The 26,695-nt window shown below is 45.5% G+C and overlaps 1 protein-coding gene across 2 annotated transcripts in view; it reads right to left on the minus strand.

Annotated features, from left to right (window-relative positions):
• Positions 1 to 22,287, minus strand: part of LOC119176922 (beta-alanine transporter) — a 113,121-nt gene extending 90,834 nt beyond the window's left edge. Inside the window, exons 1-2 of one of the 2 annotated variants that reach the window (XM_075878108.1) lie at positions 20,440 to 22,287; positions 15,238 to 15,537 (exon numbers count right to left, since the gene is read on the minus strand). In XM_075878108.1, the coding sequence (XP_075734223.1) occupies positions 15,238 to 15,528 (291 nt within the window). In that variant the 5' untranslated portion in view covers positions 15,529 to 15,537; positions 20,440 to 22,287. Of the gene's footprint in view, positions 1 to 15,237 lie in introns of both variants that reach the window. The other variant, XM_075878107.1, reaches the window with a different exon arrangement.
• Positions 22,288 to 26,695: the final 4,408 nt, after the last annotated feature.

The raw sequence follows: 26,695 nt of genomic DNA on the forward strand, positions 1-26,695 counted from the left end.
GCCCGGCTTCCTTAAAAAAATTATTTAACTTCTACGACGTTTACGGCTCATTTGCTCTTCGCTTCTAGCTATGCGGCCACACTTGTCCACGACGACGATGTGTCGAGGCTATAAAAGGAGGCACGTTCCGCTGCCAGCAGTGCTGACCGGACGCGATAAGTAATGGCATGTGTCCTTCTCCATCAACGCTCACGAGCACGACTCTTCCGCCCTGGCGCCGCTCTATATTTCAGGGCGGAATACCGGCGAAGGGAAGTTGTGCCTCAGCGTCCGCTTAGCCGGAAGGGCTGGCACCCCCTCGTCGACATCGCGGTCTTTATGGCACTTACGGCGGCAGTGTCAACATGACGTCTTTAGGGCCTCGACGATTGAGTGGGAAGCCGAGGCACAGCCGTCTACGCATTTCGCTCAAGCGGAGGAACGACGGAGTGGGCGCGTGAGTTCGTTCCGGTTCGCTGTTTAGAAGTGAGCGCGTGCAGAATCGTACGTGCCGGAAATTACGCGCGAATACTTCTGCAACTAGTCTTTCATAAATAGGTGACTTTGTGTTGTTTAGCACTCATTATACTCGAATCTTTCCGAATCACGTTGAAATTATTGATCCGGAATCACAGTGAGCGTTTCTAAGTACGCACGCCTTGAACTGGGACATGCACGGTGGGCATTGAAGGAAAAGTTGAACAGTGCGGCATCCTCATTCTCCGCTGTTTCGAATTTCTTTTTCAGTGGTTCTAGTCTGAGTGGTGATAAAAATCCACTAGAGTCACCCATAATTAAATAATGAACCATCTAGCATCTTTTTATGGCCACACCTTGGTCACAGCGTGACGACAGCCACGCGCCGCCAAGTTGGCGTTTTTTGCCCGCCCCTGATACATGGGCCTATTGAAAACCCGTTTTCCGTTTCTGGCATGTCAAAGACACTTGCTTTTGAGCTTGGTACATATCTCAATCAAGTAATAATCAAGTGAACGAGATGGTTCTTAGCTCCCCCGCCGCGGTGGTCTAGTGGAAGGTACTCGGCTGCTGACCCGCAGGTCACGGGTTCAATTCCCGGCTGCGGCGGCTGCATTTCCGATGGAGGCGGAAATGTTGTAGGCCCGTGGGCTCAGATTTGGGCGCACGTTAAAGAACCCCAAGTGGTCGAAGTTTCCGGAGCCCTCCACTACGGCGTCTCTCATAATCATATGGTGGTTTTGGGACGTTAAACCCCACAAATCAATCAATCAAATCATGGTTCTTAGCTCTGGCGAGTTTCGGCAGCTAAACTGAAACTCGGGGCTAAAGGACGCATACATGAGCGCATTTGTCTCCGCTTGTCACCGTTTTCTGTATTTTTTTTCATTAAATGTTTTGAAATTCGCTAAGGTATCAATGATTTACGCCATTCATCTGTCGTTATCGTGCTTGTTATAGAGTGTTCTTTTGCCGAGAAAGGACCCTCTTTAACGCAGAACAGATCGTGCGCTCAGTATTATAGCAGTCGTTCTTTATCTCAACGTAGCCCCCACACAGAGACATAAGGCGGCCTCACCAAAATGAAGACTTCCTTACTGAATGAAGGAACGTTTTGTTGTTGGGCCCTTAGGGTTTTCCTCTGTTGACACGTAAGACGAGGCTTACGCTGCGGGAGTCGGGCTTCCATGGTGGCGCAATGATATATAGACGCCCGTTCATTCAGATATAAGTACACGTCAAAGAGCTCCAGTAGATCAAAATTTTGCCAAGATTTCACTTCAGCGTGGCTCATAATCATAACGTGTTTCGGGTCTTGAAACACAAGAATGTTAGCAATGTTTCTTTCGACGTTTTGAGCAATAAAATTGAGTTTTTTTCTTGGCTTAACTGATGTTTTATTATCGATGCCCAGCAGCCATGCCTTAGTTAGAAATTTTCTCCTAGTTTTTTTTTATTGGTACTCTTGAATGTTCCCATGTTGCTTTTTTTGCGCTTACGACTTATATTCTTTACTTTTCGTTTTACTGTGTGATGTTATTATTTGGTACTTTATTCCATTTACCTCTTTCCCCGCGGAGGACGAGCTGGGCGAGACAAGCATGTTGAGGCGCCACTGTATATCTACCCTGATTCATTCTACTTTGTTCTCTTTGACTTGAACTGATGCAACAACGCAAATTTAAGAACTTGCTCAAAGCTTGAATTTCAATCCAGGAAAGACTAAAACTGGTGGGCATCCTTCTCTGTGTGTTCGCGTGCTGGCCACAGCTCCGTTCAGAATTTAAAAAAAAAGCAGTTTCGCGCAGGCCTGTCACAGCGCAAGCTCGACGAGTGGTGTTTCAGAGCCTTTTCTCAGCACTCATTCATTAACTGCTACAAGCACACTTGTTGAGAACCCACTGCGCCATAAATAACCAGAATTTTTGTGTAGTACGCTGGCATTCACTATGCTATCCTTCATCATTTTTGGAGAAGCATGGTATCCGCTACACACTTGCTAGGAATATTGTGCAATACTTTTATGCAGTGGCTGCCGATGAATAATTATGACTGAAGTGGGTATGCACCATGGTTAATAGGTAATCAAGAACAAGTTTTCTAATGGGTTGGGACATTGTACCACCCACGGGTTATGCAGTTCGCATTCTGTGACGACTGGTTGTTCCTTTGATGTTCTGTAACACTTTATTAGTCATATTAGAAAGATTTCTTTCTCGACATCAAGCCAGCTTAAGGCCAGTTTAGAAATGAGTTTCAAGCGCCGACGTGTCTCAGTGGTAGAATACAGGGCTGGCACATAGAGGACCCCAGTTCAAATCCCACTTTAGTGCTTGGTGTTTTTACTTCTTAAGTTTTTTCTCTTTTCTTTTACGATATTGGTTACGGACACCGCGGCGGCGGCGGACAACTACAGCACCGCACGTGACGTGTGTTCTGATATCATAAGAGCTTTCACTGTAAAAGAAAAAAAGTTCGGTGCGTATACGTTCAAACACTCAAACATTCGATGGCCAGATGAGCAAGCACATCATGATTTGTCCAGCCGCGCCACCGCTGTGCGTAGTAGAAGGAACACAAGCTTGACCTTTTATCGCTGTAAAAAAATCACAGCATATCCATGGAACGAATGATGATGAGTGGGGCGAAGCGTTCGTCAATCCATCCGTGTGTTTGCTCATCTGTGCGTCCATCCATGCGTCCGTCCGTCCGTGTGTCAGTCCATCCGTACGTGCACCCGTTCATTCGTCCGTCCGTGCATCCATGCGTCTGTCTGTGCGTGCTTCTGTGCGTGCGTCCATTCGTCCGTCCGTCCGTCCAAGTGTTTGTCTGTCTGTCCGTCTTCTTGTCTGTCCATTCATCTGTCCGTCCATATGATGAACACTTCAAGTACCGCCATCTCGTTTCTTTTCATTTTATCATATATTCACCATATACAAGTACCGCCATCCAGCGGACAATGCAAGGGCTAAACGAAAGTATGTACCACATTTATGCTGTCAGCACTTTGTTAACACCAAGAGCGTAATAATGACGTCGTGCTACGTTTTTGGTAACATGTGGGCGTGTGAATATGTGCCCGAGGGTGGGTATGTGCCACTGGTATGCGGGTGGCTACCTACTACTACTACTACTACAACTACATACCTCAGATGGTGTACAGACCCATGCCTTAAGGATCTTCGCTCCTAAAAAAAGCCAATTGCGTTTCTTTGCGAAAGTCTCTTGAAGGAAGGAAAATGACTTCATTTTGGTCCTGCGGAACGCGACCAAGTCACGCAGCCGGCTCCATTCCACGTAAGGACCGGCAAGCCGAGCCTGCCGGCCACCTCGCGGGCCCACTGGACAGCTGTGAGCTGATCAGTGCGAGCGGGGCTGCGTAGAAGCATCTCCCATGTCTCCAATTCGAAGCTTGAGTCCATGTCTTGGCACGTGCTGAGTATATGCTCCAATGTGGCTGTCTCACCACACGACGAGCACAGGTCGTTCGGGAAGACGTTCGGGTATATTTCGTGGAGAAACGCAGGACTTAGATTGGATTTGGTTTGAAGTAGCTGAAGTGTCACTGCTTGGCGTCTGTTAGTTTAGGTTTTGGGGGAAGGTGAACCCTCCGCGCAAGATAAAAGAATTTAGTCACTTCGTTATACGAGTACGGTGCGTCCCTGTGGCCGGGGTAAGGAAGGGTATCGAAAGCGATGTGGTCTGTCAATCCTTGCGCGGTTTTGTTCGCGACCTCGTTTGGGTTCGCGAGAACTTCCTCTACCTCCCCAATCTGCGTGAAAAACCAGCGTAAAGAGTGATAGGAAACGTGATCAGTTGTTTCCAGTACACGGAGAACTCCTGAAATGATGAATTTTGAGTTTTCTTGCAAGTGTGGGCGTGACAACACATAGTAGAAGTTTCTTTAAATATTTGCATTCGGACAGCGACCGCTTATTGACGTGTATTGCAAAGAACGCCGTTAGATGTAAGCAAATCCACTTCGGACACGACGTCTAAGGTTTATGTTCATGCACTCGAGAGGTATATATATACGTATATATATAGACACGTGGTAGAGCATTGAACGCGTTATTCGAAGGTCGCAGGTTCGGTTCCTGCCCACGGCAAGTTATCTTTTCACGCACTTTTCTTTCTTTGCATTTACTATATAATTCTGTCTAATAACTTCCCCTATACTTTCCTTGGCTATATTTTCTTTTGTATCTCATTAATATTGTTTCAAAACACGGAAAAAACGAGCCCTTAGGTATACACTTCTTTCCCTTACATATATATATATATATATATATATATATATATATATATATATATATATATATATATATATATATATATATATATATATATATATATATATATATATATATATATATATATATATATATATATATATATATAAGTCAAGTAGATCCTCCAAGAGAACGGTAACAACGGAAGTGTTTAATTCGACAGTTTCGGCCAGAGTCTGGCCTTCATCAGGAGTCATGGTACATTCTGTTTGCGCTCACATTTATAGTATTTTGGGTAAAAAATGAGAGGGAAGGAACGAAAAAAAAAAAAAAAAAAAAAACAGAAAGAAAGAAAGAGTTTGAAAAACGAGAGAGGAAAGGATATCCAGAAAGGACTGGACAACTACAAATATCTTTGCGTGTTTCAGTGAACCACTGTCGTCTATTTCTATTTCTCTGAATAACCGAACAATAGTTGCAAGCCCGACTTGTCGAAGGGTCACCGCATGCACAACTAAAAGCCCCGAACGTGGATTCCCAGAACAAAATGCAATCACTTCAAACGCCCCTTCTCGCCTTTTGGCAACCCTTCCCCGATTTTGGCAACAAAGCCCGACATCCACATACACAACTAAACGCCCCGAACGCGGTTTCCCAGTACAAAATAGCAATCACTTCAAACGTCCTTTCTCGCAGTTTGGAAACCCTTCCCGCATTTCGACAACAAAGCCCGACATATAGAAGGGCCACCCCATACACAATTAAAACCCCCAAACGCGGATTCGCAGAGCAAAATAGCATTCAAAACGACAGACAGCGCCTTAAGAAACATTTTCTCCCGCGCCGACTTCCTGGAGCCTCGGAACGCTGTCCCCGACGCCGAATTAGTGACGGTCTTTAAAAAATAAAAAATAAAAAGCATTTTTCGCGACACGCAAGCCCTTACCTTAGCCAGGCCCCGTCTACAATAAAGGGACCGCCACCAAACTGCACTGAACGCAATACTAAGAAAATACACACTGACGACGCCACTCGCGAAGCACAGTGGAACCTGGAACTTTCTGGATATCCTTTCCTCTCTCGTTTTTCAAACTCTTTCTTTCTTTCTGTTTTTTTTTTTTTTTTTTTTTTTTTTTTTTTTTTCGTTCCTTCCCTCTCATTTTTTACCCAAAATACTATAAATGTGAGCGCAAACAGAATGTACCATGACTCCTGATGAAGGCCAGACTCTGGCCGAAACTGTCGAATTAAACACTTCCGTTGTTACCGTTCTCTTGGAGGATCTACTTGACTTATTGCAACGCTACGGCCATTTTCGCCACCATGCCTGCCTATATATATATATATATATATATGATGACGATTATTGTTGTGGGACAAAAAGACACCCTTTTTACTCGATATTTTTAGAGTGAATAATGGTTGTGGCAGCCCCATTAGTCCTCAAAAGGACGAACCACACACCCTTTTAAGACCCGTTTGCCTTAGAGTGTAAGGTTCCCAAGTTTTCATCACAACATAAAGTGAAACATGTAGTTTTTTTTTTTTAAGGAAGAAACCATATCGTGACACTCGAGCTCCCTCACCTGTGCGGGGAAATATCAAAAGACACTCGTCGTGGGACGGCCGCGCATTGGAGCTTCATGCCTTGGAGCACCTTGGCAAGCAAGATATTGAGATACAAAGACGTTTTACGATATGTTAAGAACCAATTATAACGGGTCATAGTACAAAACTCCAAAGTGTATATATATATATATATATATATATATATATATATATATATATATATATATATATATATATATATATATATATATATATATATATATATATGAGTGTGTGTGTGTGTGTGTGTGTGTGTGTGTGTGTGTGTGTGTGTGTGTGTGTGTGTGTGTGTGTGTGTGTGTGTGTGTGTGTGTGTGTGTGTGTGTGTGTGTGTGTGTGTGTGTGTGTGTGTGTGTGCGGAGGGGGGGCATCGCATATGCCCGCGAGAGCACATATTGAAAAGCTGTCGTGCCACTACCTAGACCTTTTTCGCCGCTCCCGATGGGAAACCGACGCTCGATATAACCAATGAGAACCGAGGCGTGATCGCGCAACGAACGCCACCGATGCACACACTCGCTCAGTTCATTAGCTCGAACAGATTAGTACAAAGGGCACCGGAGGTGTCTAGGCGCTTTTTTTTTTTCTCGCGCAATCATTGCGGGTATTTCTGTCCTTTCAACCCAGCCGCCTGTCGTCGCCGCCTGACTTCATTGCGAACCCTTTCGAATAGTTGTAACTTAGGTTGTTTGTTTCTTTGCTGCTAATCTTCATATTGCTCGTTCTTTCTTATTTTCTTCTTTCCGTCAATCACTCCAACGTTTTTACTGATTTCTGCTCTGTTCGGTGCGTGCATGAGCATGAAATAAATGAAATATGGTAAATATCTAAGGATTTTATGATTCTACGAAAGTGAAATATTTGACACCACAGAGGAAAGTCTGACTATTACACACCTAAGCCTCGTAGTATGATTTCGCTGAACATTCACTGATTAATTAAACAGTGCGAGAACACGCACATGACAACAGTGCACTGGATGACTGCATACAATAGACAGCAGCCTAAGGAGCAAGCGGTGGACGGGAGCGCCGACAAAGGGAATCTCACGTTTTTTTTTTTTTTCGGAACTAGTGGTCAGGGTCATTGCGACGCACCCCCGAAGTTCATCAGATCACGTAACCCTCAACAACACACGCATGTTGAAACATGGAATGCTTCATCTTTAAAGCACCTAGACTTTTCAACAAACCCGCGTTGACCTCAGGCGTATGACCTGAAGCGTTTCCAGACCGACACATTTGACTATAGCTGACACCTACATATAGACTGTGTCCTTCACTCCATCCGTCACCCAGCTGTCCACGTTGCGGGCGCGAGACATCCGACATGGCGCATATACTTTGTGAGTGACAGTACGGGGCTCGCTGCCAGTACTCGGACGAGAGTGAGTGTATACCCCAGGATGACTGGCTAAGCGGTGGCGAGCCACTCTTTTTAACCCACGTCTAGTGGACAAAATGTAGGCTGTCCAGCGAGCCAAGGCTGCCGCCGAGGACATTGCATGATGCTTTCCGGACGACGGCTCCTGGAGGCCAAGCTCAGGCAAGTGATTACTTGTTGGATTTATAATAAAGTTCATTACCTACCTGCCTAAATTGAAAGAGGGACTGCGGATTTGGTGACGTAAGAGCTGATGGCGAGCGAGAACTGGCGGTAAGATCCGGCCAGACACTGCCGTCATTCATTTAACCTGACCCGCATCAACCCGCAAAATTTGGCTGCCCCCTACAAGCAATAAAAATCCAGGTCTATAAAAGGTATTACGATAACAGCTTTGTCGAGTTGGGCTGTGCATGCGTGGTAGCAGCCGGTACGCTGAGACAGCACCATCAGCGGAATTGTCTCCAATATCTGGGTAATATTTATGGCAATATTATATTTGTATTGCGGTAGCAATTATATAGAAACTCTCGGCTGATTTTTTCCGCCGGTGTCGGCGTCGACGTTTTAAACTAAGCTTCATTGAGATCCTCTATGAATAATCTGCAAGAATTAGGTACAGTTTTCAATATTATAAATGAGTATTCTGGGTTTGTGTGTAAGCAACAATGAATTTTGATTTGTGAATATGAAACAAGTGTATATTTGTAGCAGGTCCCTTTCAACATTTATTCAGCAAAAATTTTATGCTTGGCTACTACGTTTAGCCACTATTGATTAACAAAGGGGATTTTAGTGTTCCGTTTTCTGTTCCACATTTTTCACGAAACTTCTTGCGAGACCTTCATAAGCACATCATCAGCAAAAAAGAACAAGGAATGAACGTAAGGCACAAACAAGCAAAAAACACAAAACGTTTAAAGCTAACAAAAATAAAAACAAATTGTGACCCGCTAGCACACTAGTGTGAACTATGTCAACGCTCGTACACAAACTTACACAAAACTACGCTCACTAATTAAGTCATCTCAAAGTCAGCTGCCATTACACTAATGTCAGCTGCCATTACACTACATTAAGTCAGCTGCCATTACACTAATGTTTCTACTTTATTTGTCAGTACGGTATCACTGCCGCCAGCATACTATATCACCAGCGTGAATGCTACGGTATCAAGAATAGATCTCAAATCGGTGTGATACCCGCGATGGTAGTTTAACTTACCGGCTAAGGTATGTGACACTAAGCTCGAGGTTGTTGGTTCTGCATCCTGCCGCAGCAGTGCCATTTCGATCGGGGTGAAATGCAAGAACACCCGCACAACCCCGCCGCGGTGGTCTAGTGGCAAAGACCCTCGGCTGCTGACCCGCAGGTCGCGGGATCCAGTCCAGGCTCTGGCGGCTGCATTTTCGATGCAGGCGAGAATGCTGTAGGACCATTTGCTCAGATTTAGGTGCATGATGAAGAACCCCAAGTGGTCAAAATTTTCGGAGCCCTCCACTACTTTCGGGACGTTAAACCCCACATATCAATACCCATTCGAAAAACACCCGCATAGTAAAATTCAGGCGCATATTAAGGAGCCCTACAGTCAATTAGAAGTCCCCCACCATGGCGCGCCAAGCAATGACACTGTTGTTTCTTTCCGTAAACCACCGTAATTGATTTTTTCCCGGTATGCGCTAATGCAAATGTTTTGCGTGAAATGTTTTTGCGTGAGCACACAAAGGCGTGGGAATGGCTAACCACAAGACCAGAGCCTGGATCGTTTATAACTCTCGTGTATGAGACACGTGTACAACTTTAGTTAGCGCGTTTCGCTGTTTCCCATCCTCCCACGTGTCGGGCGCACGCTCTACAGCCCTAAACGGCTAACACGAGCAGCGTGACTGCGTGGGCCGCATCCTCTGGGAAAATGTCCAGCTGCATTCTATTCCTACTCGAGTCTTGCGTGGCTCGTTGTGGTATTCGACTCTTATCTAATGCTAAGAAACCATTGAAGAATATATATACTGTGAAAATTGCGCGCCGATTTCAATAGCGGAGTTCATCTCGTTATGAACGTCGGCAAGGTGCGTGCAAAAGGTGTGCTTTCTCCCTCAAGCTTCACCCTAAGCCAAGCTACACCCTGCAGTCATTTTTCTCCCATCTGCGATGCAACACAGGTTTGCACACAAAAAAAATCGCCCCGTATCTGCATGTTAATCTCCAAATCTCGTCAAAAGACGATAGTCTTGCGTCTGGAGAGATTGAACAAAACATTTATTTGATGTTCTGTGCAAGAAAATCGGTGAATGGTATTCTGGAGGCGCTGCGTTAAGGTGCATCCAGAGGGGAGGCGAACGACCGCACCAAGGCACGTCAGACGTCAGACATGAGCGCTATCTGGCAGTTGTCTTGGAAAACCAAACGCGTGGCTCTGAGGTATCAAAGGTTATAAGGTGTAGAACACAAAGCGACGGGTAGGTGCTACCACCATATCGTCTTAGCAAAGTGTTGGAAACACTTCCCTTTTCGTGCAAGCGTTGCATGGTCAGCGCCACGTGATAAACGCTTCAGTCCTTAGAATCACTTATGTATGCGTTTTCTAGTAAAAGATGCACATACAGAATATTTACGTGTTGTTATGGTGCAAGATATGCGCATATACTTGCTTTTTAATTGACAATGGCACAAGTATGAACACTGAATCTTGAGCAACATTGGCGGGCGCTGCGGATGGGGTCGGCCGTTTGCGGTATCGGCTGATGCCGTTTAAAGTTTCCGGTACCGCTAAGTGTGGACAAACGGACAGACAGACAGACAAAAATTTCTGCGTCGAAGGTCCCCAAGAAAAACTATCGTCTTTAAAAAAAAAATATCCTGTGGACGGCCACAGCTGCGGCTGATTCTGTTGGGCCACAACTACACAGTAGTATACTAAATCTTTCGACATGAGCCACTAAAAAAACACAGCATATCCACAGAGTGCATGATGATGACTAGGGCAAATCGTCCGTCCCCACGTTCGTCTGTGCGACCGTCCGTGCGTTCATCCGTCCGTCTGTGCATCCATTCGTGCGTCCGTCTGCCTGTGCGTTCATCTGTCCGTCCATTCATTCGTCCATGCGTCCGTCCGTGCATCTGTTTGTCTGTCCATCTGCCCATCCTTCCGTTATTCTAAAGAACACTCTAAGTACCTCTATCTCGAATCTTTCCATCATATAATCCGCATATGTAAGTACCGCCATCTATAAATTCCAAGGACTAAACAATAGGTGACACTCGCGCACTTTCTTACGGCCTGCGCTTCGTGTCTATTTTCCACCTTTCACCACCTCTAGTTCATGGCTATATATTAGTTCAATATATCAATGCCACTGTGGCCAAGCCCTCGCTAAACTTGCTAAAGCAAAGAAGTTTCACCCTGCGAGTTTAACTTGGCAACCCTTTCTGGTGAGATAGTGCTCGAAGTGCGTCCTTCTGATACAAGTTTTTTTTTTTTTAAGATCAACACGCGCGGGTTCCCTCCTCAATTGAAAAGGGTGCGCGTATACCAATCCTCTAGTCTGGCCGTGGAGGTGGCTATGTACTACTACTACTACTACTACTACTACTACATACATCGTGGACGCACAACCCACGGCTAAGGGAGCTTCGCTTCCGAAACTCTTCTTCATTACCTCGATCAGCTCCTTGGCACAATATAGCTGCTACGGACGCATGCACAATCATCTCATCATATAGACGCCAGCAGTATATGTGAGACAGCCATGCATATTGTGTACAGTAGACATGGTACAACCTGCAACACATGCACTGCTCCGTACGCACTAAACTAAGGTGTCCATGTGACGAAGCAAGTCATTCAATGCTGCCCCAACGACTGTATGAATTCAAGCAATTTTTTCTACACTTTAATAAGAACTGACGAGAGTATAAAAGTAGTACATGCACAGCATGTCGGACATTTCACACTAAAATGCTAAGAAACAGCCTCTTCATTCTTTATGCGCTAGAAGTTGGGTTTCACATCGATGGTTTTAAAGATACACGCTTGAGGAAAGTACACGAGCACCGCAAAAATAGCAAAATCTTTCAGAACTTCGTGGTAATGAGCATAACTCGGAGCCAGACGCTCAGCAACAGAACAAAATGTTTATTGCGCGTTCTGATAAATTGCAGCAAGCCGATGGCGTCATTTACACGTGGCTCGTGGCAGTCTAAACACAAATAAACAGAGTGGTGTCTGATGAGCTATTGGTGAGGGAGATCAAAGAAATGTTCAGAGGAGGAACAGAGATCAAAGAAGGAACAGTCCGGAAAGGACACCCGGGACAAGCTACCCCACATTCAGTGGCTGGAAAAAGCTTGACGGAGATGATGATGAGCAAAACATTACGCTCAGCATTAAACAAGCTGCATCCAGGCCGTTTGCACGCTACTTTTGACATGGTCGGGAAAGGATTTTGCATAAGATATTCGGTCAATGCCCGAAGCTTCGCTGTACGACCTTGATGGAAGTTAGACTAAGTTATCGAAGTAGGTTAAAGGGTTTCATTTTCTATCTGGCTTGGATGGCCAATGACGACATGCACCAAAGGCGTCGCAACCGACGACTGAGACGTGCATGGCCGACAGAGAAGCCTTCAGAGCCACTACCTGACCAACACTTCCAGCTTCCTCGGACGAGCACGTGTCAACTTGGAGCCCGTCGTCACCAGCCAAGTTTTCTCGGCACACCGGAGGAATCAAAACTGAGGTCTACTCGAACTCGAAGACCAGTCGTTCGTTATGGCTCTAATGTTCGCAGAAGATATTTAGGACTAAAAAACAATTTTTTAAACCTAAATAAAAGGAATGTTCGTGCGCGGCATCAAATGCCACTCTAATGTTCGGAAGCGATATCACACGCCCCTCTCTTCATTTGTGTTAAGATACACTAATGAGAAAGACGATTTTTTGTGCATTAAAGTAATAAGCAAAAATTAATACGCCCTGTTTCGTGTATCAGTAATGTACAGTTTCACAATCCTGAAAACAGTATTCTTACGGCGAGAAGACGCTTAGGGTAAGCGAGAAAACGCGCAAAAAGGAAATGCGAGAGGTGACGCCACCTTAAGATTCCCGCACCAACACCATGACGTCATAGATTTTGAAGGTTTATACTGCGTCCTAAGCCGCTTTTACTCGATAAAATTGAAGTACTTTGTAGTCTGTGGGTGGCATAGACCCCCTAGCATACGAAGTTTCAGAAGATTTCATTGAGCCAATGTCACGAAAACACTAAACATACATTTTGATACTTTTGACGTCACGCAAGATTGTTACGGCATAATATTTAAAGATGTGATTTCATTATGAACCAAGAAAATTAAGGTTGAGGTTACGATCGCGAAACTTATGACATTCTCAAAGAGCGCTTTATGAATTTAAACCAAGTCATTGAATTCTCTTCATTGTCCCTTTAAGACGCACGCGAGCCACGTGAAAATGACGTCCTCTGTTTGCCGCAATCCGTAGGAACGTGCAACAAGCAGATCAGAAATGTAATACCACTAAAGCAACACAAGGGACGAGAAAATAAAGGAGGCAGACAAGCGCTTGTCTGCGTCCCTTTTTTGGTCGTCCCTTGTGCTTGCTTCCACGCTATTATCAAAGAGTACCGACTAGCCCGATCCGCCACTTTTCTTCACTCTTAAAAGAAGTTAGTGAAAAGGTAGCAACTGCAAGCAAACAGGTAGTAACTGAAGTGGCTACTACATTTCTAGGGCTGTTACTACCCGTTTGCTACCTGTTTACTACTCATGCTAGTAAACAGTTACTAGCTGCAACCGTGAATAGCTTTTTCCGACCTGTTTATTACCTAAGTTTGTAAACATTAACTGGAATAAGAAAGGTAGTAACTGCAGTCGTTACTACCTTTCTTGCTTCGTTACTACCTTTTTGCTACCAGGATGTTGACTATCTAATCCAAAATTTTGTGTGATTCTGATTCTGATAACTTATGAGAGCAATCATCTCGACTTATCATCATTAAACGAAAAAATGACGCAGAAGATATTCATAGATCAAGAAGATACATTTTGTTTTAAGATCGATACGCAACCGAGATATGTAAACGCTATTCTGACATTGTCAAAACTGAGAAGCACAAGTTAACGATTCATAAGCAAGTGCTACACGCGTGATAATAGACAATTACAAAAAACTTAGTAAATTGTAGCAAATCAACAAGACTAGTAAATAAAATACCCAGATAATCACAATCAGCCCCGAGGACAGTCACCATTAATATACTGCGGAGTGTCTCCAAATACTATCATTGTTTTGGCGTGTCAAACCCTAAGAACGATTATTAGCTTTTCACCACTCATTTACTAGTCGTGTGAAGCATTGAAATGCACTGGGAAAGAGTTCAGTACATAACCACTCTACATAAAGCCTTTTTGTAGCACTTTTATATTGAATAGAAATAACATATAATTTTTATAAGTAAGGCGGATTAAAAGTCTTGTACCACGTTCCCAAACACGCCTAACCAGGTAGTAATATATAGTGCTGTAGGTTTGCCGTTGTTATAATTTATCCTGAAACACAAGTGCTTCCTTGTGCCAGACATGCACCTGCAAAGTAGAGGCTATATATACCATCGCTTACTTCATACTGTATGCGTAAAAAATAGTAAACACAATAAAAAAAATAAAAAAATAGTAAACCTGTTAGGTCAATGTATTTTTCGCAATTATGGTACACCACGTAACATTACCCGAAGTTGTGCAGTAAAGGAACATTGATTGACCAACATTAGCAATGGAGAAATAATGCGCCAAAATGAATGAACAGGGTACTATGGGTTACTACTTTTTTCTTGAAACCTTTAAAAGTTACAACCCATGGGTGGTAATGGCTAGGGTAGTAACAGTTATTAAATGCTGGTAGTAACAGCCAAGGTGGTAATCGTTACCACCCTTGCCGTTATTAACTGCGCTGACTATACGATGGTTGTAAAATATGTGACAAACCCTTACTACCCCAAAGTTAGCAAGTAATACTACTTTTTTTCTGAAAGTGTACGAGTAATAAAGCTTTTGTTCTTTTGGTGAGCGTCTGTCTCTGAGACACGTTCTCTTCACTTGGCACACTGCTTTGAAGTGTTAAAAGGACTCATTCTTCGCTGAATTCTGGGCTCGCTCCACTAAGTGCAGATTCCAGCTCGAGGAGGAGAGGTTGAGGAAATGAAAAGCTATCGAAGTTGTCTTTCTTCCTTTCCTCAACCACTGCTTCTCCTCAAGCTTGAATCAGGCGCTTGGTACGCCAGAAACTCACTATTGTGCTTTGCTTGTCATATACCCGCATTTTAGCTGTGTAGTCGCTGCAGTCGAATTAATGTAAAGTATACTTTGGTTATAGGTGTACCCACTAAACCAAGCTTTTTTTCTTGCCAAAGCAACGTCACTTCTTGCTTTATTAGCCGATAAACACCCGTTCTTCGTATTTTGTTTGCGAGTGAATAACCCTAATGAACAGGCTTGCTATTTGCGCCTGGTAATGGCAGGCAGCACCGCAGCTTCCTAACCTGTGTGACGGCGGTTTCATCATCTCCAAGAAAGCGACGATCGTACTCGTAGCCGTCGGGGCAGGCAGCCGATACGTTAGACAGTGATGTGCAGAGTTGAAGGCGCTCGGTGCCGTTGGCCCAGTGCTCGGGCGGTGGCGAGCCACGGCACCAGTGGTCAGGCTCGAGGAACATGAGCAGCTGGCCGTACAGCTGCGGCCCACAAGACACCTGGGCTGGGTACAGCACGAGCCAGAGCAGCACCCGTTGGTAGCGGCCGTAGCCGCATGCCTCGTCCAGCAGGCTGTCCATGCTTGACCACTGTTTCCGACACGCAAGAGTGAATAGTTCCTGCTAAAACAATGTACTTCGAACGCTTTACAAGACTGAACATTCATTCCGCAGCTATATTAGGACCGTAACACCGAAGTGTACAAGAAATACAATGATGGCTGTCCTTAATATGGTTCTTTGCCCCGTCATTTCAGCGCTATGTCTTAATAATAACTTCTGACCATGCCATGTTAGTGCTGTGTGTGTAACAACAAGCAAGCTTGCCCATGTTGCGGCGGACCCCGCAAAGCAGAGGCTTGCCAAGCAACTTTCCTAAAATGCAGCAACTGCAATGGGAACCATGAGACCTCATCCAAAGACTTCCCAGTACTCAAGAAGGAGATGAGCATTCTGAGACGAATGGTGAAAGACGGATCCTCACGAAAGGAAGTGGTAACGGTTGTTCAACGACGGCGTTGCTGTCGATGGCGGTGCTCGGAGAAAAAAAAGCAGTTCTGTACCGAATGTGCCTTCACTTACGCCGCAACCGACACCACCACCACCGCCACGACCACAGCGACCTCCCCCGCCCCCGCCACTAGGAGGGGTACGTCCAGAGATGCCGGAAGACACTGTGGCGCCACAGAGAACATGTGTCTCTGACTGGCCCGCTTTACCACGGGTACACGTGTCTACGGAACCACAACATCGACAGTCAACCACGGATATACCCTCAGCAAGCCGTCAATCCGCCCAAGAGGTACAAGTTTTTTCTGTATTGAGGTCGTTCATGAGTGTTATTCGCACTTTCTTGGCTAGTCTACAGATCCCTGCCGCTAAATGCGCGCAGCACATCTTGGACACACCAGAATCAATTGTGGCCGGACTTCAGTAACAAGATGGCACACCATAGACCACATCAGCCTTTACGAGAAAAAGTCAAACGTGCTTCCATAATTCAGCGCAACGCCTGAGGTCTACAGTCAAGAATGCCTGAGCTTAGACAGTTCATTTTCGAGAATAAGTTCCCCATCTCTGACATTTGTGAACCACATTTTCAAAAACGCCTCGACTTTTGGGCTATCAATCGATCGTTTCTTCATCGTGCTTTGAGCTTAGCCAAGTTGCTCTGTACATCCTTAAAGAACGCTTTTATGTTCGCCAAAGAGTAGAGTCTAACAATAGAAATCACTATACGTGTGTCTATATGTTAAAAATAAGGTGTCGTTTGCACTGATAGGCGCATATATAGCACCGTCACGTTGACAGAATCAACATATATTAAATGATATATTTGCAACGACTCCAGCATCTTGGATATTGATGGGTGACTTAAACGCCCATCATCCACTATGGGGAAGCATCAGGACAAATCCAAAAAGGCATGAACCTAATTGATCTCGCATCAGAGCACGGTCTTCAGGTGCTGAACGACGGCACCCCTACTTATCTCAGAGGAGTAACTTATAGCCGTTGCCTGGGCTTGATATTAGTGTCACAAGGTATTGTCACGAAAGCCCAATGGTTCACAGATATTGAAACCCATGGCAGCGACCACATCGCCACGTACGTGACAGTCAGAGGTATGGACGATTCTCCTTCCCCTGCATCCTCAAGACGTATTGACTGGAAAGAGTATCAGATATCAGTGGAAAGCAAGTGCATGCACGAACCACCGTAATCCATTGAAGTGATTTGTTGTGCGATGGAGACTTCCACGAAGATATGTTCGAAAGAATCGAGACGTACCGCACTTGACCAAGAATTGGAACAACTTCGAGTGGTCTGCCGACGTGCCGAAAGACGATACAGACGCACGAAATCTATCTATGACCTCAGAGAATCCAGGCGCATTCAGAAGAAAATCGAGCGTCGAATGCACAAACTCCAGCAACAACGATGGAAGAGTTTTAGGGACTCACTTAACCCTCGAAAGCCTTTGTCTCCCGCATGGAGGACTCTTCGAGGTGTTCACTCGCATCTGCAACAGCGTTATCCCTTCACCGCTCTGGCGCTACATCAACGTCGCTCACAGCTTGATGCTTCTAGTGAATTTTGTGCAAAGATCGCCAGCGACATCTCTATACCGATCGCTCTATTGCAACAGTACGTTCCAGTCGCACGAGATCAGCAAATGAAGGTTGAATTCACTATGGAAGAACTTCATGCAGCATTGAATACATGTAGACGTTCATCATCCCTTGGTCGAAATGGAGTGACCTATATTGCCCTACGTCACCTAGGCCCGAAGGCACAGCGCTGTCTCCTGGACATTTTCAATAAGTCTTGGCATGGTGGAATGGTGACTGATGAGTGGAAGTGCAGTCGCCTGGTGCCTTTGTTGAAGCCCGGAAAATCTCCATTGGATTAGACATCATACCGGCCTATAGCACTAGCAAGCCGCTTCGGCAAGATCATGGAGAGGATGCTGCTTACACGCATAGAATGGTACCTGGAACATTATAACATCTATCCTGACGCTATGGCTGGCTTTCGACGGGGTCGGTCCTCAATTGATAGCGTCATTGACTTAGTTACCTCTGTTCAGCAGCAGAAAGCTAAGAAGCGGCTGTCGGTAGCTCTGTTCTTAGACGTGAATGGTACCTATGACAACGTGACCCTTGAGGCTGTTCTCAATGCTCTTGAAGCAGCTGAACTTGCAGGTCGTGTCTTTTGATAGGTAAGAAGCTACCTCACAAAGATATCGATGTTCGTTCTAACTGAAGATGGGCCTACAAAAAAGCATTTCACAAGTCGTAGGGTGCCACTAGGCGGCGTTTTGAGTCCGACTCTTTTCAACATGGTTCTGGTGGGGCTCACCGAAATGCTGTCACAGAAGGCTTATATATCTCTCTATCCTGATGATATTTGAATTTGGGCGTCCGGTGTGACACGGCCTCAAGTGCGCGCAAGGATACAGAAAGCGTCAACAATGACATCGGCATACCTTCGCCAGCAAGGTACAGAAAAATGCGCAGGGGTGGCATTTGCACGCAAACCGATGTCTTTCTACCCATTGTGTATCAATGGCAGATTAGTCGCATATAAGAGCAGTCATAGATTCTTAAGTGTCATCGTCGATCTTGACCTAACCAGGAGCCCGCATGTCGCATACCTGAAGAAAAAGCTCATTGGCATTTGGAATGTATTCAAGTTCGTCGCCGGAAAATCATAGGGCCCATTCGTGCACTCCATGTTGCAGCTATATACAGCCCTCTTACTCGGAATTCTCCGGTACAGCCTTCCTATCCTGTCCAACACGTGCAATACTAAAATCCGTGCACTACAGAGCGTACAAGCCCAAGCACTTCGGAGATGTCTTGGCCTTCCAAGATGCTCATCGACAGTGACAACTATTTTTATCGCACAAGAACAGCCGGTCACAACGCACATCATTGTCGAGACGCTGAGAGTGCACTTTGGTATTTATCACGGCTACCATCACAATATTTAGCGCGTTTAACAGCGCTGACGCCCCATTCTTCGTTCTGCGGTATTGTGACAAAACAGCAGGACATATTACCGCCTGGCTTCAAACTTGCGATGTATCCAGCAGCTGTGTTATGGAGTCTCCGTCATCCTGACGTGCGCTTATCAGTTCCTGGAATCGTTAAGAAGGCACGCATGTCACCGCTAGCCCTGAAGCAATTGACTTTGCATCTGTTGGACGAAAGGTACTTCGACCGCATACATGTTTACACCGATGGCTCCACTAATTACAACAGCTCTACAGGAACGTGCACCCAAATCTGAGCACACGGGCCTACAGCATTTCCACCTCCACCAGAAATGCAGCCGCCACAGCCGGGATTCGATCCCGTGACCTGCGGGTCAGCAGCCGAGTACCTTAGCCACTAGACCACCGCGGCGGGGCAATTATTGCAGTGTAAGAGTCTTAAAACTTAACACTTACAGAATACAGAAACGTAAGAGATCAAAAGCCATATCAGTGCATATACACTAATTGAATCGGGCCCCATGGCCACTGCTAAAGATTGACGCCACGTAGCCGTGGCTTTAAAGTTTTATCCAACCAGGGCGAGCGAAAACCAACAGTCTACTTAGGACTCTTCCTAAGTAACCCCTCCACCCCTCCCACACAAAAAAGAAAAATTATTTTACGCACAACCTGATAATTACACATCTTTATACTGCACCAATAACAAAGGAGTTTGCGGAATGATGGATTGTTGAGTAAGTTAGTACGGCGTTCTACAAGAGAGCACTAAAATGAGGACACAAAATATACGAAAGCGCTCGTATTGTTGCCTTCGTTCCTCTTACGTCCCATTTTATGTGCTTTGTGCAATGGTGTGGAAATTTAGGGACAAACAATCTTTCTACATTGTGGCGTTTTTTAGGTCATCTTTCTCTGTTTGTAATAACAGAAAAAACAGAACAAAAACGAGATCGTAATATCAGGTTTCCTCTTTCAAGAAAAGGTGTATAACCACGGCTCAGAAAATTCATGCAATATGAGCATGAGTTCAGCTATCTCTTCGCTCTTGCTGATAATAAACTTACCAATGTAATCTTAAATCATACATATGTACTTCATTATTTCTATTTTAAAGTTATCGCATGCTAAAAATCTTGAAACGCGTTGAACAACATGCCACACGTGGTGCTCAAACACTTCATAATTCTGTGAAAAGTGCACCCCAAATCCGAATCCAATCAAATCCCAATTTTTGTTGACTGTCACAACACCGCAAAGTAAGTTCATTTTGTCCATGAAGACTACGCCTTTGTTCATAAAAAACACCACCTCGCCAGTAGTAGCTTTTAGCATCTCTAAATTGCAGCTTTAAAATTTTGAACAGCGCTACTTTCTACAGCTCGTTAGAGACGAACGCTCCATCGTCTCGCACGATCACAGAGACACCGCGCCTGACAGCGAGCGTAAACATAAACAGTGAACGAACAATTTTTGGATCGGACAAAGCTTACCTTCCCGAGACGAGCCACCGGCACCGGCGAGTGATCCTGGCCACACGCTACACGATCCGGGCGCGCAAAACGGCCTGCTCTGGGCCAGCGCGCCAGTCAGGACCGAAATCTGGGCGTCCGAAATCGAAAGCTGCGCTTCCCTTTCTTTCACTCTCTTGACGGGCCCGAATCCCTCTTTCCCTTCGCAGGAGAAAGGATGGGAAGCTGACCTCGGGCTCTTCTCCTCTCATATCCCCTTCTTCATCCTCCTTTTTTTGCTTCTCTTTTCTGTCACGTCTCTCCCGTTACAGATAGAAAGGAGAGCTTCAGTGGTCGAATGAAAAGTTGCAGAGGATAAGGAGGACTTTTCTAAGCAGCGCTGAGTTGGCTCTGCCTCGTATCACCACCGGCGATGATCGAACCGTGAGTCGGAGTTATATCCGTCTTGTGTCGGTCGAAAGCAGCTGACAAGGCCATTATACGCGATGTAACTGCTTGCTGCAGCAAAACGATTCTTTCTTTATCTAGAGAACACATGCTCTCTCTAGAACATGCCTACAACATAGCATTACGAGTTTCTCAAAGAGTCACAGTGTAGAAGATACAACACCGGAATCTTAACACACTTTTTGATCTCTAACTTCCAAAAAAAAAATGAGGGAAAAACGTAGCGTTAAAACTATAGGGATGCGGCTGTCTCGTCGAAAGAAAACGCTGCTAAGCGCAATGCAATCCTGTCCCGCAGTTTACGCTGATACGATAAAGAAAACCGAGTGCTTGACGGGTCCGAAGCTAATTTGGTGTTTCGGCAAGGCACACGCCTACATCGGTGCCGACTTATTATTCCGTGTAGGATAACATTAAGGCCCGTGCAGAAAAATGCAACAACGCGTGGAAGACGGTAATGTAAGCGTTCTTTCTACACTTTTCCTCTCGTTTTCCCACTGTAATTTGTTGGGAGATATATAGTGACAGTTTGTATAGTTACACCAGACGAGTATACGAATAATTCAAGCGACTTGCCATAAACAATACCATTAACAAACATGCCCCGCCGCGGTGGTCTAGTGGCTAAGGTACTCGGCTGCTGACCCGCAGGTCGCGGGTTCAAATCCCGGCTGCGGCGGCTGCATTTCCGATGGAGGCGGAAATGTCGAGGCCCGTGTGCTCAGATTTGGGTGCACGTTAAAGAACCCCAGGTAGTCAAAATTTCCGGAGCCCTCCACTACGGCGTCTCTCATAATCATATGGTGGTTTTGGGACGTTAAACCCCACAAATCAATCAATCAACCATTAACAAACATGCATATTTTAGGTTGTGCTTGAAACAGCTAAAGTTTATTCGTCTCTGTGGAGCTGCATGAAATCAAATTTTGATATTACAACTGCAATCAAACTAAGAAATCTCATGTGAACTGGACACTCCGATCAACAGTTATAAGACTGTGGCATTTCTGACGTTACAGTAAATGTTCGAAGCCTTATGGAACAAAAGCAAGAATACACTCACCAATTATCTTTGATAGAATTTTCTAAACAAACAGCCTTGCTCTAAAAACGAGAGTAAATGATGGTGCTTCTTCTGCGACAATTTTCGTGTTCCTTTAACTAAGTTCTTCCGCTTCGTATTAGAGATTCCACTGTGCGCAGTTCCATGGCATAGGACTGGCGATGGCACAAACGACTGGAGGGGTACATGTCGTGAGTTCATAAAACATTTTATGAACAAACTTGGTCATTTATAACTACTGATAGTACGTCTCGATGTTGCTCAACAGATAGTAGTACCTTAGCCTGGTAAATTACCCTAATTTATTATCAATAAGTAATAACTTGGTTAATTATTTATTATTAATTTATTCGGTCAATACTGCCGACTTCTATGCGAAGTCATAAGCAGGAGTGGGTACCCATATATATATAAATATATATATATATATATATATATATATATATATATATATATATATATATATATATATATATATATATATATATATATATATATATATATATATGTGACGTAAGAAGGCAGGGAGCCGCTTCATCAGTGTCTCATCATCGACGCAGTTCTACACAAGACGTCCTGACCATACATCGACTACGGAATCATCTCCTAGCCGCACACAGAGACCAGCACCATGACAGAATCATCGACCGACCTTCCCATTCCCAAGTACACCGGAGTAGTGGACGATGGACCTGTACAGGACTGGTTCGACCTGTTCGAGTGGCATAATGAATGCCCACGACGCGCAAGCGTTTCCGCCCTCTCCACCAACCAGGGAAACGAGGAGGGCGACCCAGAGTTCATGTAATTCAGTTTGATGCCCTCATTAACGGGTACCCTGTCAGCGCTACACTTGATACCGGAGCTACAATTACCTGTATCAACGAAGCAGTGCTGAAGGCACTTCACCTGCAAATAATGAGGAATTCATGCATCTCAGTTCAACAAGTCACATCATCTACCAAAACTTTGGGTCGCGTTAATCTAAAGGTACAGATAGGAAAAGTGACAAGAGAAATTCAGGCTCATGTTCTACAAGGCATGAAGAGCAACTTACTTCTTGGCTTGGATAGTGCTTGCCTCTTTAACTTGTCGCTGGACCTTGACACTATGACTCTACGCCAAGGGAAAGACATCCTCCATTCTCGTACACAGAACCAAACCACGGTTAACAAGGGCGCGTCTTTGCAAGGTGTTGAAGTTTGTGATGTACTGCATCTAAATAAAACTCAACAGTTGGCATTGAAGCAGCTTATCCACAAGTATGATGACATTTTTTCCAAGTCACAGACAGACATTGGTTGCATCAACGGCGAAATGCATCGCATCCATCTCAACAACAATGTTCCCATTCGTAGAGCTCCCTATCGATGCTCCGAAACTGACAGCGTTGAAATGGACAGACAGATCAATGAGCTTCTCAAGCAAGGTGTCATACGACTATCTACCTCCCCATACGCTGCGCCAGCACTTATGGCAGAGAAAAAAGGGGAAGGACGCACGCGCTTCTGCATCGACTACCGCAAGCTGAACGAATTGACGGTGCCTGATTATCAGCCCATCCCTCGCATCGATGACGTTCTCGATTCTCTGGGGAAATCTACGTACTTTTCGACATTAGACATAACGTCAGGTTACTGGCACGTGAAGATTCACCCTGATGACATTCCTAAAACGGCGTTTGTCACACGTACCGGTCACTACGAGTGGCTCGTCATGCCTTTTGGCCTTCGGAATGCTCCGGCCACCTTCGAACGGGCTGTCAAATTCGTATTAGCAAAACACCGTTTGCAGAACGTCACGAATTACTTCGATGACATTGTTGTCTACTCTGACACGTTTCCAGACCATCTGAGGCATCTGGAGGGCGTTTTGAAAGCTTTCAAAAGCGAAGGCGTCAAGCTGAAATTAAAGAAATGTCAATTCGCTCGAACCTCCATTGAGTACCTGGGACACAAGGTTTCGCATGGCACCGTCACTCCAAAGCAAAGCAACGTGGACGCAATCTTACGGTTTCCGACACCATCACGCCCTAAAGAGTTGCAGCGTTTTCTCGGCACTGTCAATGTTTACCGGCGATACATCGACCACTTCAGTCAAATCGCTCACCCACTGACGCGCCTGCTCAGCAAAGACACCACCTGGAACTGGGATGCGGAGTGTGAACTGGCTTTCACTCAGCTCAAGAAATGCGTGACGGAAGAGCCAATCCTTAACATCTACGATGCCACTAAGCCTTGTGTGCTATACTGCGATGCATCCAACAGAGGTATCGGCGCCGTCTTGAAGCAGGCTGATGATGAAGGTAGAGAGCACCCAATCGCATACCATTCACGAAAGTTACTAAAACACGAAATTAATTACGCCATCACAGAACTCGAATGTTTGGCAATTATTGACGCCATTGATAAATGGCACTGCTATCTACACGGGAAACCTTTCACTGTGATCACAGATCACGCAGCGTTGCAGTGGCTTAAAAGCATCAAGAATCCCCGAGGCCGACTTTTCCGGTGGTCCTTGAAACTCTCCATGTACGACGTGAACATCAAACACCAAAAGGGCATCGACAACATTGAAGCTGATGCACTATCCCGAAGCCCGGTAGTTCAACTCCTATCTGCTGAGCAACTGCGAGAGCATGACAACGACAAACCACCCGGAAAGCATACCATTGAGAACGGACTGAGTATAGTGACACGCAGGGGAATACGAAAAGTCTATGTGCCTTTTGCCCTCCGGTCTTATCTTCTCCAAAAAGCTCACGACGCTTTCGGTCATGTCGGGGTAAAGAAGACGCTGCGGCTTCTCTCTCCACAGTACTATTGGCCCGGCTCATGCTCCATGTTTATTCTGTCTCACTTCTTTCTCATCTACTTCTCCTAACCATCCCTGCCTTCTTACGTCACACGATTCCCCCTCCCCCGAAAGATGGCACCGGTTACGAGCTACAACAAATTGCAGAGAATAAACAAAATAATGGCCAAATTCACAGTTTGACGTCCCGACATAGTTTCACAATCTCACTAAATCTTCAAGGCCGAGGGAGCAGTCCGGTGATTTTTATGACGACTCTGGTGGTCGAGCTTGACTGTTGCGTTCCGGACAGAGCGGGCTACACATGGATACCGACAATACTGCTTGAACTGTTCTGGGGACTAAGCAAGGTTGGAACGCATCCTTGCATCGGCAGCTCGCACGTCGTCGGGGTTGTATTTTTCGTCGTGAATGGTGCAATTCCGGTGCTTCTTGCTTTCGTGCTTTTTGACCGACTGTGACGAAGTGCCTGAGTGCTCGCGGTGTGCAAGCAGTGCTTTTGCGTCTTTCTCGGCGTTTTTTGTGGTGGTGCAGTCGGTGTAATAGCAGGTGCAGGGAGCGTTTCTGGTGACTTTTCTTTGTGCGAAATTGCCTGACGTCTTGAATCGGTCTTTGGTTTAGAGATCTTATTTTCCGATGTTCTTTTATTGGTGCGTGCGCTTCCGTTGAATTTCGCGTTCGTCGATGCCCTCGTTGCAGTTTCTCTCGTTGTAGCATGGGTTTATGAACTTGGCTTTGCTTGCTTGGCTGAGGCTGCTCAAGAGATGGCTGTAGTGGCGCCCGTTCAGGAATGGGGAATTTATTTCGTTCAGTGTTTGACGCGTCCTGTAGACAGCTGATGAATGGTGAACTGGTGTCTTGCTTGTCGGGCATAGTTGGCAATGCATCATCATTGCTAGCATGCTCTTCAGAGGCTTCGGTGACGGGGTTCATTAAGGGTGCTTCCGATAGACAACTGTGTACAAGGCTTGATGTATCATGCACTTCTGAATTTGTTCGATTCTTGGATTGGTGACCACTGCATGAAGGTACCACATGTGACATGGCATTACTAGGTTTGAACTGCAAATTTTGGCAATTCTGCGGTGCCGTAGAAATGACAGGGAGCTCTTCAGGGGCTTCTTTTTCGCTGTTCACTGCGAGTGGTCCTGGCGCCTGGTAGCGTGCGACGTTCGATGCATCTGAGCGTTCTGTTTTGTTTACACTGTCGAGGGTGTGTGCACCGGACGGTGATGCATGAGCCCGGGCGAAAGGAGCATGGATCGACTGGGTATTTTCTTGGTGTGTGAACTCGTCTATCGTGAACATGGTTTCCTTATGAGGCAAACGGTGAGCGTCAGGGGCGCTTGAAGAGCCGCGTGATGGAAAACCGCGTGGTGGACCGCGTATGCGAGACGAAGAATTACGAGCATCAGGTCGGTGGGCAATGTCTCGCGTCGTAGGCTGGAGTGAGGACATTCGAAATGCCGGCTTTTGTGCAGAAGGGAGGCGTGCTTGATGGTTAGGCTTTTTCCAAAACACGCATGGTCTTCTGAAAGTAAACTCATGTGCCACTTCGTCTTGAGGCATTTGTCGATTCGCGCTGGACTTTCGAATGCTTGATGACTGCTTAGGAAATTGACGATAGTGTGCAGTTGTCTCTAGATGGTTGGCAATGAGTAAGTCTTGGTCATAGTCATTAAAACGGGTAATCATCTCCTCTTTGATTTTTTGCCATGACTCGTCATTCTCGAATATGTGAATTAGGTAAAATTTGAATGCCTCACCGGTGACGTAGTCGCTGAAGTTCGTAACCATCTCCCGTTCCGACCAAGATGCAGCGGTAGCGTGGAACTCAAACAGGTCGAACCAGTCCTGTACAGGTCCATCGTCCACTGCTCCGGTGTACTTGGGAATGGGAAGGTCGGTCGATGATTCTGTCATGGTGCTGGTCTCTGTGTGCGGCTAGGA

The sequence above is a fragment of the Rhipicephalus microplus genome, chromosome X (assembly GCF_043290135.1).
Source record: "Rhipicephalus microplus isolate Deutch F79 chromosome X, USDA_Rmic, whole genome shotgun sequence".
NCBI classification, from domain to species: Eukaryota; Metazoa; Arthropoda; class Arachnida; order Ixodida; family Ixodidae; genus Rhipicephalus; species Rhipicephalus microplus.